Source organism: Bactrocera tryoni, chromosome 3 (genome assembly GCF_016617805.1).
Source record: "Bactrocera tryoni isolate S06 chromosome 3, CSIRO_BtryS06_freeze2, whole genome shotgun sequence".
Taxonomy (NCBI): Eukaryota; Metazoa; Arthropoda; class Insecta; order Diptera; family Tephritidae; genus Bactrocera; species Bactrocera tryoni.
Window position 1 is genome coordinate 8,218,006 of NC_052501.1, and position 26,741 is coordinate 8,244,746.

General features: G+C 33.8%; 1 protein-coding gene across 3 annotated transcripts in view; it reads right to left on the bottom strand.

Moving 5' to 3' along the window:
• Positions 1–657: 657 nt before the first annotated feature.
• Positions 658–26,741, bottom strand: part of LOC120770150 (protein FAM13A) — a 57,536-nt gene continuing 31,452 nt past the window's right edge. For 2 of the 3 annotated variants that reach the window (XM_040097344.1, XM_040097345.1), the window contains exons 3-4: positions 7,063–9,135; positions 658–2,247 (exon numbers count right to left, since the gene is read on the bottom strand). In XM_040097344.1, coding sequence (XP_039953278.1) covers positions 1,516–2,247; positions 7,063–9,129 — 2,799 coding nt within the window. In that variant the 5' untranslated portion in view covers positions 9,130–9,135 and the 3' untranslated portion in view covers positions 658–1,515. Of the gene's footprint in view, positions 2,248–7,062; positions 9,136–11,104; positions 11,749–26,741 lie in introns of those variants that run through there. The other variant, XM_040097343.1, reaches the window with a different exon arrangement.

Below are 26,741 nucleotides of genomic sequence, written 5' to 3' on the forward strand. Positions count from 1 at the left end.
TTTATTGCATTTTATAATTTTTAGCGCCTTTTCAAAGTTGAAAAATTTTAAACTTTTCCCTGGACACAATTAGGAGACTCACAACTTGGAACGCATCGTAAAATTTGTTCTGGGATTACATACAAAAATGTGTGTATAAACTCAATCATTAAAGTTCTCAACGCTATCGGTTCATTATAAATTTACGAGATTATATGAAACCCCTAAATAATGTTCAGAAAATTTTGTGAGTGTTCTTTTTGAAAATAAAAGCTGTTATGCTTTCTCATTTCAAGAAAAAATATGCTTATACATTCGTTTTTTAAACTCACACGGCTTAATAAGTGCAAAATTAGCATTTTATAATTGTCATAGCATGCATGATAATTTTTAAGTTACAATTAAATCGAAATATTTCTTTCAATAAAATCAATTTCAAGTTTTTTTCTAGTCAACTTTGTTCTTTTATTATGTATATATGGTTGTACATCAAATAGCGTTTTTTGTTTTCGCAAAAACTTTGCTTTTGCTCAAAACTCAATATTATGCGTTCTTTATCGCCACTTTAACTTTCTCGCTATATAATAATTTTGCACATTTTTAGTGCGCTTTCGTTACTAAGCATATTTATTATCATTTTTTCTTTCTTTTCCTTTCTTTCACTCGTATATTCTTTGCTTTTATTCGTATTTTCTTGCCTTTTCTTTCTTTTTTATCTTCGTTTAGCTTCAAATTGCGCTTCACCACTTAAGAACTAAAAAGTTTTTTTTTTTTTGTGAATTTTATAAAAATTAACACAGTTGGTCACAAGAGCTTAAACAACTAAATAACTGTTTGATGGCTCTGCGTTACATAAGTAAATCGCAATATTTTAATCGCATTTGGTACACAATATATGTTTATATGTATATATAGAGCTTTTTATAAATGAGATGAGAAATAAATATATATAATTTGTTTTATTGCTAAAATTAATATAACAATGTGTTGATATAGTAAAATATTTGTTTTTGTGTGTTTGCTTTGTCATGACAATAAATCAATGGAACAATATAAAATACAATAAAAAATAGTAATGAAAATTAACAGTAAATAATGTGTTATATATTTTGTTTTTTCAAATCACTAATTTCTAAAGAAACATCGATAAATTGTAAATCGTCGCGTTAGCCAACACTGCACTGCTGCTGTTGTTGCCGAGTGCCTCCAGACTCGCATGTAAGATTAGCAGTGTGTTCGTTGGTGCGCTGTAACGCAAAGCTTTCGTGCTGTAAAACAAAGCTCTCGTGCATTCGTGCTTTGGTTACCGCAAATGCCGAAGCTTTGCGGCTGGTGCGTGGTGCTGCTAGGTCGACCGCAGCTTTAAACAAGTTACTACTCACGGCAAGCGTTGTTGTAAAAACAAAACAAAATCGCCGCCACAAACAAATTGAGCTTTTTCCGCAAACGTCAACAATTGTTGTTGGAAAAAAGAGTCATGTGTATCCGCGTAGCTTTCGCCAAAGCGCTTTTCTCCGTTGCTACGTCACGCACACTTTAGGCAAATGAACGCTTCTGCTTCTTGATAAGCTCCTGCAGCAGACGTGTCTTTGCCTTCTTCTCCTTGTACTGCGCATATGTCTCCTCGATAGTTTTGCGATCGTTCTTCAACATCTTGCGCCCGTTTTGCTCCTCAAAGATCGTCTCATACTCGCGTATGGTACGTTTGAGTATCTTCTTCTCTTCGCGTGTCTTCTCCAAGCATTCCCACAATTGTTCCAGATTTAAAGCGCTAATATTCTCGCTCGCGCTATTCGCCGCTGTCTGCGAGCTGGCAGCCGCTGTTGTTGTTGTTGTTGCTGCTGATGCCGCTGCCTCACCGGTTGTAGCACCCGTTGTTGTCGTGGTCGAGTCATCGGAAGAAGCATTCGGCGCGTTCGCCGAGTCGCTGGGCGAATTCGATTCAGTGCTGTTGGCAGATGAGAGTTGGTGGGGTGTAAATTCGAAGACCATTGCTTCGTTTTCGAGTATGGTTGGCAATTCGGGCGCGCCGGCCACAGCGCTGCCCGATTGCATAACACTACGCAACACCATACGCTTGAGCTGACGGTAGCGATCGTAGAGTGGTCGCGCCGCATCGCGTTCATCCTTGGTGCTGGGGCGGCCGTAGAGCGACTCGAAATAGAGTAGGCCATGCTGTACGGCGCTCTTCTCTTGCACCAGCTGATCGGCGTTGAGTTCATCTAGCGATTCAGAGCGATTGGTGTCCTCACGTTTGTCGGAGAGGTTCTGCAAGGAAGAGAGTGAAAAAGTTTGGGTAAATAAAAGCTTTATCTAATAAGAAAAGTTGATTGTAATAAGTGAATATTTTTTTCTAAAATTAATGTTTTTAGGTGTAAATTTGTAACACGTGTGTTGACTGAGCGTTGTAAGTTAAAACCTCGAAAGCGCTAATCATTCCTCAATTAACAAATTCTCGTCTGTCAAGTTCGGGCCAACCACCCGCATACATTGGCAAGCTAAATAAAACTTGAAGTAAATATTCAAGCAATTTTATTGTAGCTTAAAGAATTTTCTTTAGGTCAACGAAAAAAAGTTAGGGATTCTACATATATAGAAACTCTTACATCTTATATAGTTGATTTTTATAGGGATATGGCAGTCAAATTTTTTTTCTCTAATTTAATTGAAGTATAAAATAAGCTTTCAGTTGATTTTTATAAGGATCTGGCTAAACTCGTCTTTCCAATTTTAATTGAAATATAAAATAAGTGTTTCACAAGTGCAGTAACATACTATTTAGTACGTGCAAAAAGTGCTCCGTAAGTTTATAGTTCATGAGCTAAAACTTTGCGTTCCAAAAGTTCAGATAACTTGCATTAATTTTGTGTATTTTTTTTGACTTAGCAAACGGTGTGCGTGTGAAGAGTAATTACGTAAGTCTCGTCAGGAAATTATTTCAATAGAGACAACTTTTTTTTCAAAAATTTTATGTACTAATTACTTTCTATTAAAATCTTTCATAAATATTAAGGTCTTCCTTATCGAAACCTCCTTTGAAAACCTATATTGAACTTGTGGAACAGGATTTCAAATCAAGTTTTGACCAGGAAGACCTTAATACTTATGAAAGATTAAAGTAATAAATATGGTTTACACAAAATAGACCACGACTTTGCTTGGCTTCTTTCTTTTCCTCGAACTTCATTCCCCAAATAATTTCAAATTCTTCCATCACTTCAATTTTCAAAGCCGAACTAATGGGCAGGCACTTAGCGGTTCACAAATTCAGAAAAATTCAAAATTAGCCATAATTTACTAGCAATAAGATTTCAAGCCAACCGGAAAATTCAATCATGACAGAACTTAAAAAAATTCAATTTACGCCGATTACCGAACAATTTTAGTGTTAATGCATATTTTTTCCACTAACCGACATTTATTTCTATTTTCATATTCCCCTAATTGCCCTTCAGCGCTACGTTAGCCGTTCAGTGCGTTGAATATGCAACAACACTAAGCAGATAAATTGACGACAAATTTTTTGACAATTTTCACAATTTGTTGACATTTGCATTTAGCATTAATCAGGCGAGCGAGCAAAGCCACAAGCAGGCTAACTACGTAAATGAGTCTAAATGAATGCAAAAGCGAATCACGAGTAAAAGAAGTGCAAAAAATACAAAAATTGTATATGAAAAAAAGGCAAAAAAGTTGTCAATCCCCCAAAACGATAAGTGAAATTGTAAAACACAAACTAACGAGCTCCGAGCGCGCCAAAGGAAATTGCGACGCAAATATGAAATGAAATATGATGGCATGAATCGTATGCATTGTTGAATGTCAAAAAACAATATTAATAAATAAGGGCAATAAGCCGAAGAGCCGTCCACTATACGCCACCTATCGGCGCGCTATGCTTGAGCTCTGCGCTCTTATCAAAAATTTTACATATGACAGCAACAACAGCAGGAAAGAGAGGTTTCGGTTCTTTTAAATGTTGTAAGCGCTTGCGTTGCTAGCTAGTACTACCACTAGTTGATTATACCTATTTAAGCGATTTATACCTATCTAAGCGATTTATACCAATTTGTTCGATTCGCTATTTCTCAAAGTCTACAGCATACAAAAAAGCTAAACTTATACTAAACTGAGTATTCATAAAAGGAGGAGTAAAGTCATTGTTGTTAGCAAAAGATAATAAGTAGCATATAAACAAAACATTCTAGAACACACACTTTTCATTAGAAAATTTTAAATATATTGTCTACACCCGCATAATGCGGCAATAATAATAAACTGACTCAAAAGCCTTTTTCATGCATTAACTAATGCAATATTAAATGTCACACCTACACTTCTTTTATAGCTTATGAGCGCATCTATATTAAAAATACTTATTTCTTGGTTTAATAGTTTCAGATAGTCTGGAGATTTAGTGTGAGCATAAAGTCGACGATTTTTAAAGCCACTTTAATAACAATTTTAAAAGGTTTAGCGAACTACTAGACTACTTTACGGACATTATGAGCGATTTTGCATTTTCTATAGTTAGTTGGTTTAGAAAAATAAATAGATTTTAGGGGTTTTAGTTTTCAAAAAGCAAATAGGATCTGCCTCAAAGTTTTGAAAATTAATAAACGCTTTTTAAAAAATAAATTTGAAGCCCTAAATAAATATTATACCTTAAGAAGAGTTGGCTGTTTCATATACTTTTTCATAAAAACTTTATAAAAAAAAATATAGAACATATGAATATTTTTCTTACAAAAATTCCTTGAATATACTGCCTTGGACAAGAGCGAGCAAGAGCGAGCAAGCCCAAGACATGAGCATTAAAGTTCGATCAAGTAAAATTTTAACTCGGAATGCTATTATATTGATCAATACGAAATATAATTTTTCAATAATATTGTGCAATAAATAATAAAATGTGACCTGGTCTACGAAAAGGGAGCTAACGTGCAAAAACTAGTTTTCTGGGAAAAGCTGTTAAAAATAATCGTCAGTTTCTCGTTATCTCATTAATTTTTCTCCCTTATTTTGACACCTAAGCCCCCTTTCCGTAGACCAGGTCACAAATATTGAATATGAATAAAATTAAAGTAATCGAATAATATATAAAAAAATATAAACCATCAATAATAATATGCAATAAATAATCAAATATATGTATGTAGGTATTGCCATTGGTACTGCCTTGGACAAGAGCGAGCAAGCCGAAGACATGAACATTAAAGTTCGACCACACAAAATTTTAACTCGAAATGCTATTATATTGATCAATATGAAATATAATTTTTCAATAATATTGTGCAATAAATAATAAAATATTGAATACGAACAAAATAAAAAAATCTAACAAAATATAAAGAAAACATTATGAACCTTCAATAATATTGTACAATAAGTAAAAAATAATCTAATCTAACAAATCTAAGAGAATTAAAGCATCCATAGATTATTAGAATTAAAAAAAATTTAATTCAATATGAAATATAATTCTTCAATAATATTGAGCAATAAAATATTGGTCATGAGAATTCTACCATATAAAATTTTAACTCAAAATTTAATAATATTGATCAATATGATTTCTACAATAATATTGTGCAATAAATAACAAAATATTGAATACGAACAAAATAAAAAATCTAATAAAATATAAAGAAAACATTATGAACCTTCAATAATATTGTGCAATAAGTAAAAAAATAATCTAATCTAACATATCTAAGAGAATCCATAGGTTATTTTGCTATGAACACGAATTTTAAAAAACTGACTAATATACCATAGGTGTATGAATTGAAAAATTAAAAATTAAATAAAAATACCAAAATGTGTACTACATATGTACATAGGAAAAGTGGCAAGTGACTCAATCACAAAAATTTACAGGCAGACTAAATTTGATTGGTCTCGCAAAATTGTTCCTATTTTTTGCTATGAATAATAATTGTAGGCAAGTGAGGCATAATTCTTACGCGCCATAAGAGCACAAAGCACATATGTACATACGTGCTGTAATGCCATTGCCAAAATATAACGTCACATGTGCAAAAGCGATCCGGCAAGATCGAATAGCAAAAAGAAATGCTTGTTTTTTCAAAAAAAAAAAAAAGAAAATGTACTCAATAAACGGCCATATAAGACTAAGTGCTGTCAGAATTTGAATTTGTAGATACATTTATAGAATATATTGAGAGTGTATATTTATATTTTGAGTATACATATATATTTATATTTATATAATATACATATTTATACTCTTAAATACGTATACATTTAACCATTAGCACTGTTACACAACCTAATGTGCTTCTTTATTTTTTAGCAACCCACTAATGACAAGTGCTTTCGCACTTTCGCAGTCTCAGCGTCGCACATTAATTCTTTTATTGTTGTTGTTGCTTTTTATAATTGTATGACATTTAAATTTAGCGATGTTTAATCGCTTAAAAGTGCGGCGTTTACACGTGACGTAGCGCGCTTGCGTTTTGCTGCAGTTTTTTAATGTTTTTAAATGTATTCGTTAGCGAGTGGGCGTGTAGGCATATGTTGATATATAGGTGTGTGTGTTTTCGGCTGCGTTTCGCTGTCGTTTTGAATTTTACAGTTCGCATTTTTCTTTGTTTAAACTAAAACATATGCATGAAATGCTTTATATAAATAAATGTAAGATATTTCTTCACGCGGAAGAGGTTAGTCAGCTTGTCTGGGTCTGCACTTGTACATATACTATATGCCCGCACAAGCCAGAGAAGAAAGCAAGAGAAGAATGCAGACGTCATCTGAATTTGTTGTAGAGGTAAACAAGAACTATTTTTGGTGACTAAGGTGTGTATAAATAGACAAGGGTAGGATACTTCAAAAGCGTAAAGCCGTCCAGGGCACAAAGATGACAGCTGAGTGCGAAATTGGTACAAAAAACTATTTATACGCTTTTTCTAGAGAGCGCCTTATATAATTTATAAGGGCGTCAAAATCTAAATCATAACTTATTTCAATTCCCCCAACTTCATAAGAGCCGCTCAAACAAAAAACGAAAATAAAATTAAAAAAAAAAAATTTTTTAAATCACAAAAACCAATCTCAGCTTACCTGCTCAATCTCCTGCAAGGTTGTCTTCATTTTCTCCAATTTCTTGGCCGCGTCCATGCCACCGCTCACTTTCAAGCCCAGCGCGCCCATCGGATCGACCTTCAACTCCTGGCGCTCCTTGCGCAACTTAGTTATCTCAGCCAATATGTTTTTCATGTATTTGTCATTCATGCGCTCCGCCTGTGACGGCCGATAGCCCATGCGCATTTCGTAAGCCTCTTCTAGCTGTACAAGCTTCTTCTTTAAAGCGGTCAGGCGTTTATTCACCTGCTTAAGACGCTCTTCGGGCGATTGGAAAGACATCATTGCGGGTATGACTTGTTCCATAACATCGCGCGAGGTAAAGGCACGGAACGTGCTGAGCGACTCCATGCAATCCATGTCGTCATCGAAACGCTGCGCTGCGGATTGCTTGTGAAACTGTTGCGGATAGGGCATGACTTTGGAGAGCTTCGCAGCGGTATCGAGATTATCGACGGGATGATGACGCACGGGCGCATAGCGACGGCTGAGCATCGGTGTGGCATCTTCGGGTACGCTGCGCCCCCATGGCAGCGCCTCTTGTGCCGCTGTCAGCGGTACGCTGTTGTAGGCGCTGCTAATGGCGCTCGTGCGCTTTACTGACTGCGCAGTCGGCGCCGCTTTGTTCTCCTTGGGCGCGGCAGTTGCGATGCCATTGACGCTTTTGAGCTGCAATTGTGTGGTGGGCGAAGCAACGGTCTGCGCTTGCGGCTGTGCCGTTGGCGCTGCCTTTTGTGGCTGTTGATGGAAGTCAATTAGATTATTGTCATTGTGGTCGTTGGTGGCGCGTTCACTGCCGCTGCCGTTGCCGCTACTGTTGCTTGTGCTACCGTTAGCGGTGGTGGTGGTGCCTTTCTTGCTAATGAAACCGCGTCGTTCATACTTCAACGTGGACAGATCATATTTGTAGGCGGAATTCTCATCGAAACGCTTCGAGGTGGCCAAATACTTGGCAGCGCTGCTAGCCGCGCTGCTGCTACCACCGCTGGCGCTGCTCTTCTTCACAACGCCCACCTTGCGGCCGGGCGGCTGACGTGACTTGCACGAACGCTCGCTGCTGCGTCGACGCTCATGTTCGCATTCACTGTCATCGCTGTCGCGATGTTTGTTGCTGTTGCCGTTAACGCCGTTGGTGCGTATGGGCGAGAAGCGCTGCGATCGCGCCGGGCTAGTTTCGTAGCGCGAGCGACGCGTCATATCTTTGGTGGGACCGGTGACCCACGAGTCGCGGTAGACAGGTGCGTGCGCGCTATCTTCTTGTTGCTGTTGTTGCAGTTTTTGACGATTGGCTAACGCACCGTCATTCTCATCCGCGGCGCTGCGCTGTTGCTGCTGCTGCGACTGGCGCTGCTTTAGATCGGCAGCGCGACACTCGGCCGCTTCGCGCAACTCTTGCTCGTAAATAGCGTACGAGGCGGTCTTCTTGAAATCCTCCGATGAAACGCGTCTAATAACATCCGCGCTCTTGTTCTCCTTCAACGCGTTGCTGCCGGCATTAAGCGCATCGGCGCTGCCCACCGTTGCCGCCTGCTGCTCTTGCGTGAGTAGCTCTTCGCTATTGGAGCGCTGTAGCTTACGATCCTGCGTGACTGATGAAGTGCTGTCAAGGCGCTCTTTACGCTTACGTGATTTTTGCCAATCCAGCGGATTTATCAGTTCGGGTAGATATGTTGAACTAAAACGTGTTGATGTATTTGTTTGTGTACCGTTATTATTAATATTGTTGTTGTTATTGTTATGGTGGCTATTAATGCTGCTAATGTTTATGATATTATTGTTATTTTGCTTGAGTGTGCTGGCGACCAGGGCTAATGTGTTGTTGGTCGTTTTGTCGGGACTAGCGAGCGCGGTGAGTGTGTGGTGTACGCACTCGACGCTGTCGACGCCCTCCTTATGTGCGGGCGTGTTCGCCGCCGATGACGAAGAAGAAGACGATGATGATGAAGAGGAGGATGATGAATTGCTGTCACAAGATGCTGTCGATGAGGATGAACCAGTGAGACGACTGAGGTCGTCTTCGCTTAGTCCTGTGGTAGGATGGCGCATGCCGCACTGCAAGGTAGAAGAAGATAGAAAATTATTAGTGTACTGTATTTTACAGAAAAATAATAATACTAAGTTATTTTTAAGTCTTACATATGCTTTAATTCTAAAAATATAAAATTTTAATATAAAATAGAATACTTAAATCAAAACTAAAGTAAAGAAACTTTCAAATCATTTTATAGCTGAATAATCAAATGTAGGCTTATCTCATTGTCATTTTCATTACAGTTATCAACTGTAACAAACATCTTTATTGTAGCAATAATTCTTTGTTATTAATTTATTTTATATAATTATATTATAATATTCTGTCTCAGCGCAATTGCTGTAAATTCACGTGTAACAAAAAAGCTTATTAATAGCCAGTTAATAACATTTATGTAATCATAATTTCAACGCAAATAAACCAAAACCTTTTAATTGCTCTACAAATGGGCTTTATATGAAGCTAACGACGGTGCACCGGGGCGTATGAGTAACATTTTAATATTGCGTTGTCATATAAGTTTTTGTCTTTTGGAAGTAAAAAAATATGAATAATGCTGTTGAGGTGCTAAATTAACATATCTGCGCAAAAAAAAATTTTATTATATTTTTAATTTCTTTTATTATAACTTTAATTTATTTACATATTTTTTGTTGCTGTATATATTAATCAAGATTTCAACTTGTCAACTAATAGCATTTAATTGTGTTTATGACGTAATTTTATAGCATTTTATTTAATTGTTGCTGTAGAAAATAAGATAAGTTAAGTCAAGCACCAGAGAAATAACAAAATTTCTTGCTTTAAATTTCGTCTAAATGAAGCGGCACAGTATGTATATACTGTGGTAAATAAGTGTATAAATGGTTGAAAAATAGCAATCGATCATAAATGTTCTAAGCGTATCATGACTCATTTCTTATCAGCAATTGGTCTTACTTATTTTTAGGAAGTAAAGCCAAAACATGCTTACTGCATATTAGAACCGTAGAATGTGTGATAAATAAATAAAAAAAATTTTCAATTTTATAAAAAGATCATTTGTGGTCACTCGCTTTTTCTTAATTTCAAAAAATGAACTAATGGAAGTGTTTCTAACAAGTTGCAAACTAGTACCATAATCAACACTTTAGGGGGAGTTCGAAAAATAATAATGTTTCTTTACATAGTGAAATAAATGCAATAGTCCGATAATATTGCAATTGTTTCTAACTAGTTGCAAACTAGTACCGAAATCAACACTTTAAAGTGAGTTTCGAAATAACAGCTTAATAAAAAGAGACATGGTACAAATAGTATAAAATAATTTGTTTTCTTCCCGAAAAAGTGAAATAAGCGCCGTAGCCTTATTCTAACTAGTTACAAACTAGTACCTAAATCACCACTTTAGGGTGAGTTTGAAAAATAGCAACTGAAAAGATACTTTTAAATTGTAATCATATTTTTAACCATTTAAACCATTGTAAGAAAAGGTTTAAAATAACTAAAAACAAAAAATTAAAATTTTGAGAAATGTTTAAGCATAGCTTAAAATACTTCACAAGAAAATTGCAAGCAAATTTTAAAACAGTCTAAACATAAAACCTTTTCGCTGAAATTCCACTTTTGCTTTTTACATACATACATACATATGTATATGTACATACATATTTTTTTGTATTGCCTATTTGATATGTGCCTTTGTTATGCCGCTGAAGCATTAAAACCAATGTTAAATCAAAGGAAATGCAAATACTACAAAAAATAGTTAAAAACTAGTTCAGAACTCATGACTTTAGGTGTAGTTACAAACTAGTTTCAAAGTCATGATTTTAGGAGCAGTTTAATAAACTAAACGAAATCAGTTATATAAACTTGAAAACTCATAATTTTAGCGAAATTTAAATATTTTGCCTAGCCTGATTTTCAACATGAACACTCAAAAGATTACATAAACTGACTTATTTATAGCAAGAAAAATTTGTTTAAAAATGCGAAATAAATTATTACCAGTATGTAAGTGATGAGTCTCGGTGTCATTTTATTGTTTTTAAAATACTTGTTTTCAAAATACTGTAAAACGTTTCAAGTTTTTTTTGCTCAGTTTTTTTTTAAGTTTTGTATTTTCTTTATAATTCTTTTGTAAAGTAATGAATTGCAAATCACTTTATCGCTAATCACCACAAGGTGTTCAATGCGTTATCTTGCAGGGTTGCTTGAGCACCACACACCCGTTAAGTTACGTATTTTTTTATCAAAAACGCTAATCACTGATTGCCTTCAATTGAATTCAATTATTTCGTCGCGTACAATTTGAATGGCAAATTATTCTTTACAACTTTGTTTTATATTCTGTTTTTCTTTTTTATTCAAATTGATTTGTTGAAGCAACCTTTCGGCTATGCAAGCTTCTTTCAGCGTTTGTCAAAGTGCCGTTGAGCGCGTTCCCAAGTGGCACTCCAGTTGTAGTTTTGGCGTAGGAAATTATTAACGATTTTTTCCCTGACCATTCGATTAACGTGCATAGACGTTGCGGTAAAGTATTTTCACAATTCTAATATATTTCACAATTTTGTAATATATTTTTTCAAATTTTTCTTCACTGATAGGCTGTTTATTGAAGCACTACAGAAGTTGTTGTTCTCTTTGCGAAATCTGTTTCACCAATAATTTCATTGTCGCGGCGACAGGCCATATTATATATGCGAAAAATTGCCGCCTCCGAAGACACTCCACGCTCTCAGGCCGAAAAATGTTATATCCACTGCATACACTCTGTAAATATGAGCGCAACGCACAATTACAGCAGTACTCTTGCTCACATTTATCTTTGATATCGTTTGAGCATTGCGCTCAGCGTGCTCCAATTCAAGTGACGTTGGGAGCGAGCGCCAATTGCAATCGCTGGCGATCATTGTGCTGACCGCTCACAAGCATTGAATAAATGTGCCATGCCGGCGACTGTTTTGAGAGCGGTTAAGTTCATTGACAAACATTGACGATAAGATAAAACTGCATTAGACGAAGACAGTAGAACAAAGCTGCCGGCGCAACTCACTCACGCTACATGAGTTGCAGTAGTCGTGGCACGCACAGAGTTTGGCTAAATAAATCAGAACGTTGAGTAGACCGGCGTTTAAAGTGCAGGCCAGACGATTCTACGTCATTCGGTAGCAACTTCGTCATGTGTTGAGAGTGAGAGTGTTACGTGGAAGTGATAAAATTGTGAAAGGTTTATCCAACAAGTCGTCAAATATTTTGAGAGCGCAATGAATAGTAGTATTTTGAGAACTGAGCGGTAATGCAGGCATGCCAGATTGGTTGTATAGAAGCTGGAGTTCCAAGCATTATTAACTGTCTGAGCTGACTTTCCTTTTATGAAAAAATCTGATTTGAATGAAATAATCTGCTCTTTCTGATTTGATTTGAATAGAATAATCTGATCTCTCCGTTCGAAAGTTCTACGCCAATAAGTTTTTTTTCATAAGATTATTGTAATCAGATGACGCTAATTTTTGCTAATTGCATTATTTTTTAAAGACATGTGATGATGATCTTAATGAAAAGAAAATATATATTTTTGAGAACAAAAAAAAAATTGAAAATGTACGATTTTTTTCCACTTGGAAACTTAAAATTATTTTATATCTAAATATTTACTGTCTTCATATACTAGGAACCCAGACTATTTCCATCTAATATATTCTAGGTATTAAGAAATACAAAAATTATTTAAGAAACGAGTTCATTCCATTTTTAATAATTTAATTAAATATTAATATGATAACCGATCATTAAGTACTCTCATAAAGTTTTAATTCGCGAAGTCTGGTAACTCTCTCATTGTCATACATATATCATATTTAGTCAAAACTCACTTTTCAATATTCAAACAGGTGCATACAAGCCCTCTAGCGCACACTCAATGCGCTCACTACTCATTTTGCGCCACTCTCTCTTTCTCTTTTTGCGCACGCTCATTTGCTCTTTCAAAGTTTGTACGCCAACGATTGATAAAATAAACACTGTTGTGATTTTGAGTTCAACTGCTTGCAATGGGTATACTATGTAGTGACTTATATGTATCGAGAATATATTGACAAATAAAATTAATGTAAATGCTTGTTAATTTTTCCGAACAAATATTTGTGCCGTATTTTTAACCGAAGTGTTAAAAATGTATTAAAAATAGATTGTAAATTTCATATGCTCATTTATGACGTGAAATTTATTGACCCGCACCATAGCTACAAATTTGATTAGCATTCAAAATTATGGTGGTCAATAAAAGCGAAGTTCACACGACGGCCATTAGAGCAATAAATATGAAATCAGTAAATATGAATTTCTGCATTAAACTCAAATTGAAAACGAATTATAAATTATGGCACAAAATATGTATCAAGGATGTGTGGCGGTATGAAAAAATACATGCCATTGTCAGTGAGTCTAATTGCTATAAATAAGAACATTAACGCAATATTTTTATAATCGTTAGAAGGCACGTTTCTTCTAAGTACTGAGAACTGCAGACATTTCGGGAACAGTTATAACGGTGTGCAAATAACAGCGCAATTAAATCATAAACCTAGAGTTTGACAATAGACTATTACAGTCATAAAGCGGTATGTTTACTTTTAGTTGCGAGTGTTGGAAAAGGGGCCAATCTAAGTAACGTTTTTTATAGGAATCAGTAGATTTCTTTAACAATCTTTTTTCTAAGAAAATGTGAACATAAGAAACTATTTTCAAATATTTATTTTTTAGGCATCAGACTGAAAGACTTTCGAATAAATGAAGAACAATTAAAGCTTCTTCTTTCCTTAAGCGACACATCTAATGCAAAAGCCTGAAAAACATGATTTTCTGGGAATAATCAATTATTTTTAATTTTTGTGGAATATGAATTTATACATATTTAAGAACACACATGAACATTTTTGAAGACAAAAATAAATGTTTTGAGAGTTGCAACCGATCTAAACAAGGGTTATCCAGTGCTTCGGCTTATTCCGTGAAGGTTTCACTTTAAACAAAGAACTCTCAATTAGAAGATTTTGTCCGTACAACGGAAAATAGTGTGGAATTATTGATATTAAAAGAAAAAACTGTATGTTTGTCTCGCTACAAAACTTAAGGAGTACTTAACTGAAACTTAACAAGTACTTAACCAAAACATAACGAGAATTTAAGCAAAATTTAACGAACCGAAACCTAACGAGTACTTAACCAAAACTTAACGGGTACTTAAATAATACTTAACGAGTACTTAAACATTTATTGAGTTTTGCTAACTGAAATTTTTACGTTTTTTCACATATAAACTAAAAAATCAGCGTGAAGTTCAACAATAGAAATTTTCTTTCAACACTTTCGTCATAGACGGCATTAACAGAAAGTATAAAGGAACAGTTCCCAAATGAGGGCTATTTATATAAACACCGACGCAACGAAAATAGTACGTCATAACATAAGACGGCAAACAGCACGAGTTTTCGTACAATAAATATTTAAGTGACGCTAATTGAAAGTGTGGACTTATGGCAAAAAACTTCATATGTACAATAGGCGCTACGGAACAAATGAGAGCAACCGTCAATCAAACGTGACCAATTTTAGATATGGAAAATTATTATTTCTATTTGAAAAGATTTTTTGAATTATTATTAACAAAAACAGCGCTTATGTATGTATTTAAGATTGTCGTAAAAAGATGAGAACATAAGTTCGAATAAACTGTTGCCTACATTAAAGCGTAAAACATATAGCAATGGAAAGTTTTAGCGAAGCCACATACCAACTAAAATTGTTGATCAAAAACAATGCTAGATGATCTCTACAAACTCCTTTTATATGCAGACTTCGCTTTCTGGTGAAGCGATTTTAAGATTAATAAAAAAATGATGTTTTCTTTTTACAAATTTTTAGCTCTAATTCTTTTACTTTTACAAACACTCAGCTTACGCATATCAGTTTATCCTAAAAAGATTAGAAAAAAGATCGAATAAAAACTGTTGCCTACATTTAAGCGCAAAACATATATGTAGCTATGCAAAATTTTAGCGAAGCCACATACCAACTGAAATTGTGATACGAAAGCAATTCTGATGCTAGGTGATTTCCACAAATTGCCTTTATACGCCGTCTACGATTCACAAAAAACTACAAAAAGACGTATCCAATCAGCAATTCGCATAATTCAAAATTTTAATGAGGCACGTACTTAATTTTTTATACTGAATTCAACTGTATAACCTTGTGCTTGCTTTCATATGTAAATTAATTAACAAAAAGGCAGCGCTCAAAGATAACGAACAAAAAAGTGATGAAATGGAAACGCCTAAGCAAATGAAATTTACAGTTTTTGACTTTCAAGTGATTTATGTAAAATTTGCAACAAATTGCTGCCACGAAATGAGCTTTACAATTGTGCGATGAACGCAAATAATCTCATTAAAGATTTGTTGAAAGATCTGCCATACAAAACTAAAAATTTTAATTTGAAAAATCGTCGGCTCAGCAGAAAATTAATAAAGCGTAAATAAATACACAGTGCAGTGCGCACAAATATAACTAATCGTTTATAAAGTGATCATTTGCCGGCTGAGAAGCCTACAAAATGAAACTGGTTACGGCAAGTTGCAAAGCAAACCAGCGGCAAGTTCAAGAGGTGTGCGCCAGGTTCACGACATTGACATTGACATTGAAATTAACTGCTTAAAGGCGTGCGTACTTTGGCATATAGAGGGTTGTAAGCGATCATACAGTTATATAGAAAATATTGCAGTTGTTGCAAAGTACTGATATTGTGTAGTGTTGCACGTGGCACACATATGCGGACAACACAACAATATCAACATATGTTAGCCCCTCTTTAAATGTGACATGTTTTCAATTTGATCGTGTGATCGCAAGTGATCGCGTGTGTCGGCAAAAATTATACAGTTACTTATAACATGTGACTACACAGTTGCTCATTTTATGGGCGTAAATTTTGTTGTTCAAATGTTGTTGTAAACTAATTGACACTTTAAAGTGTGTGATTGAAAAAAATGAAATCAAAAATGTCTATTCTTTTGCTTGTTTGTCCTAAAACTGGCATTTTTTATGATCGAAAGCGCCATAAATTTTGCTTAAATGCATTTCGGACAAAACCAGCTAATTATAAAAAGCAAAAAATTATTATTTTTTTTAATTTACTAGTACACCAAATATATGAATGAGCAGTCAAGTCACTTTTTTTTCTAGCCCAACTGAACGTTTCCATTCATAAAGCTGTTGAATATTAAAATATGCAAAAACAAATATACAATTCTTAAAATAATTTGTACACAAATCATACACATACAAACATGCATTGCATGTATATGCAAATCACATGATCTCTGCCGCTTCAAATTAATTGTCACATAACTAACCGGCGGTGGGGTGGCCAGCGTTGCCACTCAACCGGCTCGCTGCATAATTAACGAGATCATCACGAAACCCAGTTCTCGCCTCCAACTGAAATATTTAAAATACATGCGTTTTGTTGTTGTTTCCATTTGTGTGTGTGTGTGTCCGCGCTTTTAACGAGCAATTCAAACACGGATTTGTGGATTCACGGATGTGGCTTACGAGAGACACGGGAATCCAATTCATTTTTGCAAATGCAAAAACGAAGAAAAAGCCAATCTGCACCGAAATAGATGGGTCGTGTGTCTGCACTAACCGGTTGGCTGCCTGATTCTTCTTTTTAATAAGCATATACGAGACTTCATACACATCTAAATGAGTGATTTGTGCTAAGCCATGGCTGGTACGTGTGGTACAGAATGGCGCACTTTCGACTTGGCAACCCATTATTTTGGCTAAATGTTGAGAATAATATTTCTATTATGATAAACTATCTTGCATGCTTCTACTTACTACCGAATTTCGTTGATATTAAGAGAATCTTTAAATTTATGGTGTGGTGAGCTCGAACTAAGCATTGTTGCATTTGCATGTTTTGAAGCAAAAAACAAATTTATTTGTGTGGTCATAAAACTCATTTTCATATTTATTTCGCAAAGGTTAGTACAACATTTTGTTCATATATTAAACAAGTAAGGAAGAGCTAAGTACGGGTATAACCGAACATTTCCTATTCTATCAATTTGCAAGGATTAAAGCCAGTGAAGTACCTGCAGGTACTAAGGCCTTTTAGTAATATGGGGTTTAGTGCGAGTTTTCACCCGATTTTATTCATTCTAAGCACAAATATGCACCGTTATAAGAAAAACACGTTGCGGTGTTATCTTCCGATTTCATTAATTTTCACACTTTCGTTTGAAACTTCGCTCATCTTCCAAGTTATAGATATAAACGGGAACCCGAAAAAAAACAGAAAAAACCATTGAATGTATTTCTGAAACAAGAATTTTTGAGAAAAATAAAATTACACTTAATTAACAGAGTTGCCACTTATCGAAAAACGTAAATTTTTTTTAAATCTCTGCCAAATTTAGGTATAAAGAATGGCTTTCTGGAAATTATTGAAAATCATAAAATGACACTTAATTTTTAACAGAGTTGCCATCAGCCGAAAAACGTAATTTTATTTTAATTCTCTGCCAAATTTAGGTATAAAAAAATAATTTTTGGAAATTATTGAAAATCATAAAATTGCACTTAATTTTTAACAGAGTTGCCACCTATCGAAAAACGTAAATTTATTTAAAATCTCTGCCAAATTTAGGTATAAAAAAATAATTTTTGGAAATTATTGAAAATCATAAAATTGCACTTAATTTTTAACAGAGTTGCCACCTATCGAAAAACGTAAATTTTTTTAACTCTCTGCCAAATTTAGGCATAAAGAATGGCTCAGAGAAAATAACAATTTGGGAAATCTTGAATGTAGACATATTCCAGAAAACGGTTACCATCAGTCGAAAATAATAAAATTGCGAAAATATTGAAAAATATGTGTAAAGCATCATCGACAGTTCAAACAAATTTCAGGGACGACTTCATTGGAGTTTTGCGATAAAGTGAAATTCAGGAAAATACTAAAAAACGTGTTTCATAAAACCTTAAGAGTAACTATGAATAGCAGGAGCATTGAATCAGTCATCAGTTTTAGAGCAGGACACAACTATATTTGGAGTATAAGTATGAAGAAAGAGAAAAACCTTATTCATTTTTTTATTGAATATACGATACAATCATTGTACTCGTATATATCAATTCGACTCAAAATTGTGAGGGATTGGTGGATTGCGCGTAAGAAAGACAAGAAAAAATGGAATTATTTCACTTGCCAGTGTTTCCAAGTGCTTCAATCTCAACAAGCTGTCATGTTCTCTCTTTGTGAGAAGAAATCTGTTACTCCAAGTGGACTCACTACTTATTTAGTTCGAATTATTTGCTATGAATATTTGAAAGCGGTATATACTCAAATATAAAAAGCAAAAAATAAAAATAAAAAATAAAATAAAAAAAATAAAATAAAAACAAAAACAAAATAGAACAAAAACAAAAACAAAGTAGAAATAAAAAAGTAAAAAAATTAAATAAAACTAAAAATTAAATTAATAAATAAGTTAAAAAAGTATACAGAAAAATCATTCCGCAGCGAAATATTTTGAAACCGTATATCCGTTATTTTATTCGTGAGCAAATATTATTCCAACAATAATTGATTGCAAATTAATAGCAACGAAAATCAAAATTAAATAAACAGACGCAGATATATGCATGCGAAATGAAAACAAAGCATTCCTGACTTGCTCACAAAACACGCGAAATCGCACGCATCAATTTCCAATCGTTCTTCCGAAAATCCGCGCGATTTTGCGAAGCTGCATTGTGACTTGGGCTATAACATTCCGATATATTTACTTGTGTTTATTTATATTTATAATTCGATAACTCAAATCATTTGCAAATATTATTGAACGCGAACTTTTTTGTTACATAAAATGTTTGCGAAAAAACGGAAACCACATCCACGCCACAAACTTCGGCTTAGCAAGGACTTTCCCTGTCAGAACTTTCACTTCATTGTTATATATTATTTATTAGTTCAGAGTTATGTCTAAAGTAAATAAAAAATATTTACCAGTCAATATTTATTGACATTTTTAGGTGGGGCGTACAGCACGTACGTGATTTAAACACTATAATCAGTTGAATTTAACTCTCCGGTTTTTTTTATGTCAAGCATTTACATTTATTTACCAACAAACACACATTGTCACGAGTTTGTGCAAATTATGCAATTGTTGATAGAATTTGGCGAAAAATAAAAAAAAAGAGAAGAGTTTGAGATTATTAATGAGCGTTTGTTTATACTGGGATTTGTTAAGGAAATTAGATTTATTTTTTTTTTTAATGTGAAGTACAATCGAAACAATTTAGTACTGATTACCATCATTCAAATGGCCTTCACGACTTCTTTTACAGGAACGAATTCGATGAACCCAATTTTCTAGTACTTTTCCCACTAAATCAAGGCGTATGTCATAAAAAACTACTTAAAGATGTTAAACAAGGTATTTTAAAATATTAGAAAAAAATAGGGTTGCCACCTGTTTGAAATTTTTTAATTTAAATTTTAGAATTTTTACTCCTAGCGAAGTATTTTGGTTAAAGAAATTTAACAATGGATTTAAATACCATATATTAAAAAGAGTTGCCACCTATTTGAAACTGTTTTTCTTAGTTTAATATTTATAATATGAAACATTTAAAAAAGAACTAAGTTCAGCTATAACCGTACTCTTGCAACTTGCAAGAATTATATTCCGGATGGTACCTATAGGTACAAAAGGTCTGTTAGTTATACATATGTGGTCTAGGGCGGGTTTTAACCCGATTTTATTCATTCAAAGCACAAATATGCATCGTTATAAGAAAAACGCGTTCTCGCCATCAAATTTATTAAGATGACTCACACATTGATCGATGTCTGCGGTATAAAGTCACGTGGGGGCTAAGCGAAGTATTAACTCCATTCAACCCATTTGTAAATCATAGACTAATGCTCTCCGAATTTCAATTATAAATCTGACACATTGACCAATTTTTTCGTTAATATTGACTTCTAAAACTTTAAGATAATCTATTTTATTGCTAAAGACCAATCATTACAAATAACACCACAAGAAGTATTCTAATGGTGTCAAATCGCAACTTTTTAGAGGCCATTTAAAGTCACAATTTCTTGCAATAAACGAATCTCCAAACTTTTCTCGCAATAATTCGGTGTTGCAGTTGCTGTGTGGCATGCAGCCTCGTCTTGTTGGAACCAAATGTTGTCAAGATCAACTTCTTCCAAATGCGGCCATACAAATCTGGTCATCACCGATTTATACAGCTCTCCATTGACAGTAACGGTGTCACTAGTTTCATTTCGAAAGAAGTACGGATCGATGTTTCCAACAGACCAAAAATCACTCCAAACTGTCAATTTAGGTGAATGTATTTCTTGTTCTTGAAGAATTTGTGGATTTTCTTGAGTGAGAACAATTTTAAACAGAGAGAAATCATATCATCCTCATTAGTTGCTGCGTTCTTGTTCCCTCCCCATCAGCGTCAGCGCGAGGCATTTAATTAATGTTCCATAAAACTCAGTATATTTTAAGTTCAAATAAACATTTTCATTTGACTTTTACTTCTACTTAAATGTAATTAATGTTAAATATGTTAAATACTGAGTGAGGTTCTCTTACTGGGTTCAAAATTTGAGGTTAAAATCTAATAAATATTAAGAACACACGTGTTTGCTAATTAATTTGTTGACATTACAAAATCTGACAAAACTTCATAATTAATTCATGCAAACCTTTATTGCCTTCGCGTGGGTGTTATTGAATAATTTGAAATAAATAACTTTGAAGCACTGTGACGTAAGGCGAATTTCGAGATTTCCAAAACAAAAAAAAAAGATATTAATACATCTAAGAGTTGAAAGCTTTTTGACTATCAAATATCACTAGATCCTAAACATTCTTTAGATGTTTTATGTCATAGGAAATAGATCGAGATCGAGTTAGTTGAGATCAACTAGAATTAGATATATAAATGCTTTCTAAATATATTTAGACGGTTCTGAATAACCAATGACTTCTTGAGAGCGTTTTTTGTTTCAGTAATACGCCTGGAAGTTGAGCACTTGTCAGCCGAGGCATACATTGCAGGAAATACTTACATTTTTGAGTTTATCGGAAAGGAAACAGTTGCAATCATAAACATATTTTACTTTGTAGAGCGACGAAGTATGACAAGTGGTTTTCAAGTTGTAGTTTTTTAGGGTTCCGAGGTCAAACTCGGAATCATTAATACTTCTCGAGATATTCGGCTTTTTAAGTAAGGCTGTATGGAATTTTTTTAGATTTTTTATTACATACCATCTATGGAAATTCTATAAAGCCTTACATACAAAGCCGAATATCTCAAGAAGTATTAATGATAGCGATTTTGACCTCGAACCTTTTTTGTAGCAAATAAAATTTCCTACAAGTTTGTCATGTACATTTTTTCTATAGCTCTTGTCATTTACGAGATATACGTATAAAAAAAAGCGGATTTCGTGGAAAAATCAGGTTTAGAGACCCGTACTACTGCACCGGTGAGAATTTCGACTTTGTCGCAATGGGCACTTTTTAAGAGTGTTCAATTCTGAGGAATATGTGTCTAAAGTCAAAGCGATGCCATAAAATTCTTCTGAGCTATAGAAATTTAAAGATAAAAAATCACGATTGTCGTGTATTTTCGATGGAAAATTTTTACATGTCTTGGTCCAGTCGTTAATGTTAATATTAAGGGCTCAAAATTTCAGGCAATTGTTTTAGGGTATTTCCAAGGAAATTTCATGACGGGATTGAACAAAATTAATAGTTCTAAAAAAACAAAAGCACCCTAATAAATACATATATATAAAATGTATATGTTATACAATACTTAAGATGTAAAAACGGTGTTGCACACGCCACTCATCAAATAAAAACACATTTACAGATTGACGATTATACTCACTTAAAACTAAGCTCTACCTACTTTATATATAAGTTTCTAATCAAGCAATGAACTCAACAATTAGCTGAAAAGCCGCAATACAGGTCACCTCTCTGAAAATAACTAATTAAAATTTTAATAAAGAAATAAGCAACTTTATTAATATACGGCAATGTCTAATATCTTTCGACCGGCTTTATTAAATTTAATTACTCGCTAATTCGTAATCCATAAAACCTAGAGGAACCCTACATCACATGAATGCGTCAGCCGGCATCAATAAAAGCGAAGCGGCATGTGCTCGCAGCAAGATTTTACAATAATAATTGGCATTTGCGCAATAAGCAACTGTTTGGCCGCGTTTGCTGACATAATGGGGGGCGCAGTAAGTCCTCAAATGTTTCCAAGACTTGTGTGCGCTCTGAAATGCTTTTTGTTTTTCACTTTCAGACATCACTAAACTGTTTTGACTTTTTTATAGTTTGCATATTTTTTTGTGCAACGTTTGATATTTGAACCAAGGAGGCACAGAGGCGTAGTAACGCACACAACCCACTCGGCTATGGGAAAAACTTTCTTTTCAATAAAGAAACATTTTAATTTATTACACAATATTGTGGATATGTCACATGTGGGAGTACATTCAATTATAGGTGTAGGCATGCAGGCAGGGGAACTAAATCATGTCAGTAGACAAAGACAAAGCAGATTACAAACAGTAATTGATTACCGCTGTCGTGCTATAAATCTGTGCGCAATGTTCGTATTTCTTACAAGTACAAACGTAGAACAATTATATTTTATTTACAAAACTAATTTACGGCTGTCGGCTTTCAAATATTTTTGATTTAATTACTTTTTTCTCTACGAAGTGACGTCATGCAATTACTGCGCTCGTCACAGAGACGTAATTAACAGCATTTCTATAGGTTATAGTCACATTATATGAAAATAATATGGCATATAGGAAACCGTTACTTTACTCTGACCCAACGCAATGCACTCATTGTGAAATATTTGCCAACTTAGTCATGCAACAACAACATAAACGGTTAAGTATGTCAATATTTATGGAGTTCACGCTTTTTATCTTCGAACAAACAGGCAGGCGAACAGCTCAGACATGGAATTCATTCATCATTTGGTTAAGTGAAGAAAGTGCATTTTATCTACAAACATGTAAAGCACAAGTATGAGCAAAAAACAAAGAGTACCTTTAAGTGGGGGAAGCACTTGCCACTGCAGCTGCGTGAGTAATTCCGGCAGCAGAACATACATACTTTTAATGCCACGGAGTGTGCAATATATACATATGTACATACGTACATATCGACACGTAAAATGCAAAACAGCGTATTATAAAAATAATCGAAAATCGCTACACGATATAATAACCAATATATAACCATTTTCTAACCAAAACTTTGGTTTCAATGGGAGTGTACGATAACCAATTTATAACCATTTTATAACCAATTTATAACCATTTTATAACTAATTTATAACCAAAACTCATATTTTGCTTTGAGTGGTTTCTATTAAATCTTTTTACTTTCGCCTGCAAACTTATGAAAATTGATGTTACGTTATTTTACATTTTAGCTGACGATTTGTAGTATATATTCACATAAACGCATATATTACATATGTATATTTGTTTATGTAAATCTTTATATGTCACTCGCTGCTTCGATTAATGATTAATTACACGCCTGGCGGAGCACATTTCTTTTTCATTATCATTGCCAATATTTGCGGTCACAAACGAGCTTACATACATATGTACCTGCATAAATACATACATACATGCATATGTGAAAATACATTAGCCGCTATCAACGGTTATTGTGTAAGTCTTAACGAAAGCCTCACGTTTCGCTTATGTAAATACCGTTATCAACAAGAGGAGACAAGCGAAAGCCGGAATATGGATTCGCAATTAGTCTCGTGTAAATAGAGATATTTAAATTAAAAAAAATGAATGGAAAGTGAAGCCGTTGCATGTGATCTGATTACTTCTTTCTTGAGTCCATACATAGTATGATGATAAGTGGCATTATATTCCCCAGACTACATGATAACGGAGGAAAAGCCGCTTGAATGGGCATTTTATGGTCAATTAGGAAAAATTTAAAGACGTCAGTGAAAAAAGTTGAGCAGAATCAGCAATAATATAGTATATGAAAATTTTAAGCACAAAAAAGTTATATTATGTTTCAAAAATACAAAAATAATAATAAATATAAAATGAAACTAAAAACAATTATTTTAAAAATATTTAAAAAAATAAAAAATTTAAATTAAACTAAAAAATTATTTTAAAAAAAAATATTTCCGATCTAAAAATAATTAAATTAAAAAAAATTAAAGCAAGTGAGGAAGGGGTTGGTAACTCTTAAAAAAATTATTGAAGCTACTTAGTTCAAAAATTTGATTGGCTATGAAAATTGAAAAATTGCCAAATATAGCAACATTTTTCAAATATTTTTCCAAATCTAATTCTTTTTAAATCAGAACCACTTGATATCCATTTCAAATAATTATTTAATATTAAAAATTTTGTGAAACTCTGAAGTAGGTGGCATTCCTTAATTTTTTGATTCAAACGCTTTTCAAAAAACTCAAAAAAAAGCTTTCATCTTCAAGCATTTATAACCCTCTTTAATTTGGTATACATATTGTGACCATATTATATTGTAATATTATAAAGACATTTATTTGCTCAGTTATTGAAGTAAAAAAGGTGGCAGCCCTCATCAAAAATTTTTTTTAATTAATAGCTTACTTAAACCATTTCAGTTTGAAGTCCACATATTACATAGTAACGTAAGGATTAATTTCGAGTTGAAATTTTCAAACAGGTGGCAGCTCGCTGAATGTGAGACAAATCTCAATTTTTTTATTCAAACGGGTTTTAAAAAACTCGAAAACAGCTTTCAGTTTGACGCATTGCAAAAAACATTTCTTTGCTCAGTTAATGAATTTAAAAGGTGGCAACCCGCCACAAAAAATATTTTTAATTCAGTAAGCTATACTTAAACCATTTGAGTTTGAAACCCACATACTGCTTTTCTTAAGCTAATAATATCATGTTGAGATTTTCAAACAGGTGGCAGCGCTCTGAATATTTGTTTTAAAACAACCCTTTATTATAATTAAGAATCAAAAAATATACATACATATGTACATATGTAGATTGGAAATATTAGCCCGCACAGCGGTAGCATTTTACTTAATACGAGTGTGACGAAATTTTGTGACGTAACGCACTTTCGTTGCAATGGATTTAGCTTTTTTACTTTTATGTCTAAAGAGATTTCACTTCTAAAATACATATAAAAAAAGAAATTAAGTAGGCCATTAGTAGTACTGCAAACAACAATACTCACACCCAAAACAATTTCACCATCTTCACCTCCTCACAATTTAACCACTTTAATAATTACGTAAAAAATTATTTATGTTCCTCTAAACAGTATTATGCAGTTGATAATAAACATAGTTGTTTACTGCTTATGCAAGCTGTGGCCGCTTTGGCCTTTCCTCTTACTTAATTAATACGCCCGTCATTTCCCTTGACCACTGCATCAGCTGGAGAATAAGAACTGAAATGAGTTCGATATTTATAAACAAGTATCGCACGCAGAGCATAAACAAGATGGCAGCCGCGCCATGCGTCACGTACGCAATATAACAGCAACAACAAGACTATAGAAAATTTTATTATTTTTTATCTGAAAAACAAAAACATAAATAATGCAGATGTTGGGAAACGAATGCAAATGTTTCAATAGTGCGAGTTCCATTTGGATACATACTCTACTGTGTGCAAACATACTCTACGGCTATGTAAATGGGTGGGTTTCTGAGAAATTATATTACAACAAAAACGTTAAGATCGGATGCATGGAAGCTGCAATACCCTTCATAGATGCATATAAGGGTATAAAAAGAGATTTATCGACTATAATCGATTAGTTTGTATGGCAGCTATGTGTGTACATATATGCCAAAGTGTAAAATATGTTTGGAGATCATATTGCCTTACACAATAATTTTTTGCCAAATTTCGTAAAGATATCTTGTAGGACTTGTCTTCGATAGATTAATTTGCATGACAATCTTGTGCTTTAGTGTTCCGACAGGTTCGGTGGTGCCGACAAATGGCAGCTTAGTTAAAAAAAGGACGTCTATATCTCAAAAACTAGGAACTAGTTCGCGTATATATAGACAGTAAGACCGTTAGACAGGCGGACATGACTAAATCAGCTGACCTCGTCTGTTATACATAGTATAGTATATAACTCTAGAGGGTCTCCGAAGTCTCACCCCTGGGTGTTAGAAACTTTGTGGCAAGCATACCCTCTTTAGGGTATAAAATAGAAATTTATCACTGTTAATTTAAAGGGTAAAAAAATAAAAGTTAAGTTAAGTAAGATATGGCAAAAAAATTAAGAAGAAAAAATTATTTTCTTTTGCACCACCTTAATGTTAATACACTTTTGTCACCAATTTATAATTGAAATATTATTATACATGATATTTAGTAATTTATGAACTAATTATACCAATAAGTGCGACCGACCACAAATTAATTTGTGGCGACAGAAAGCATTGGTATAAATTCACTTAATTGAATTATTTTGGTCACGCATACTCACTTAAT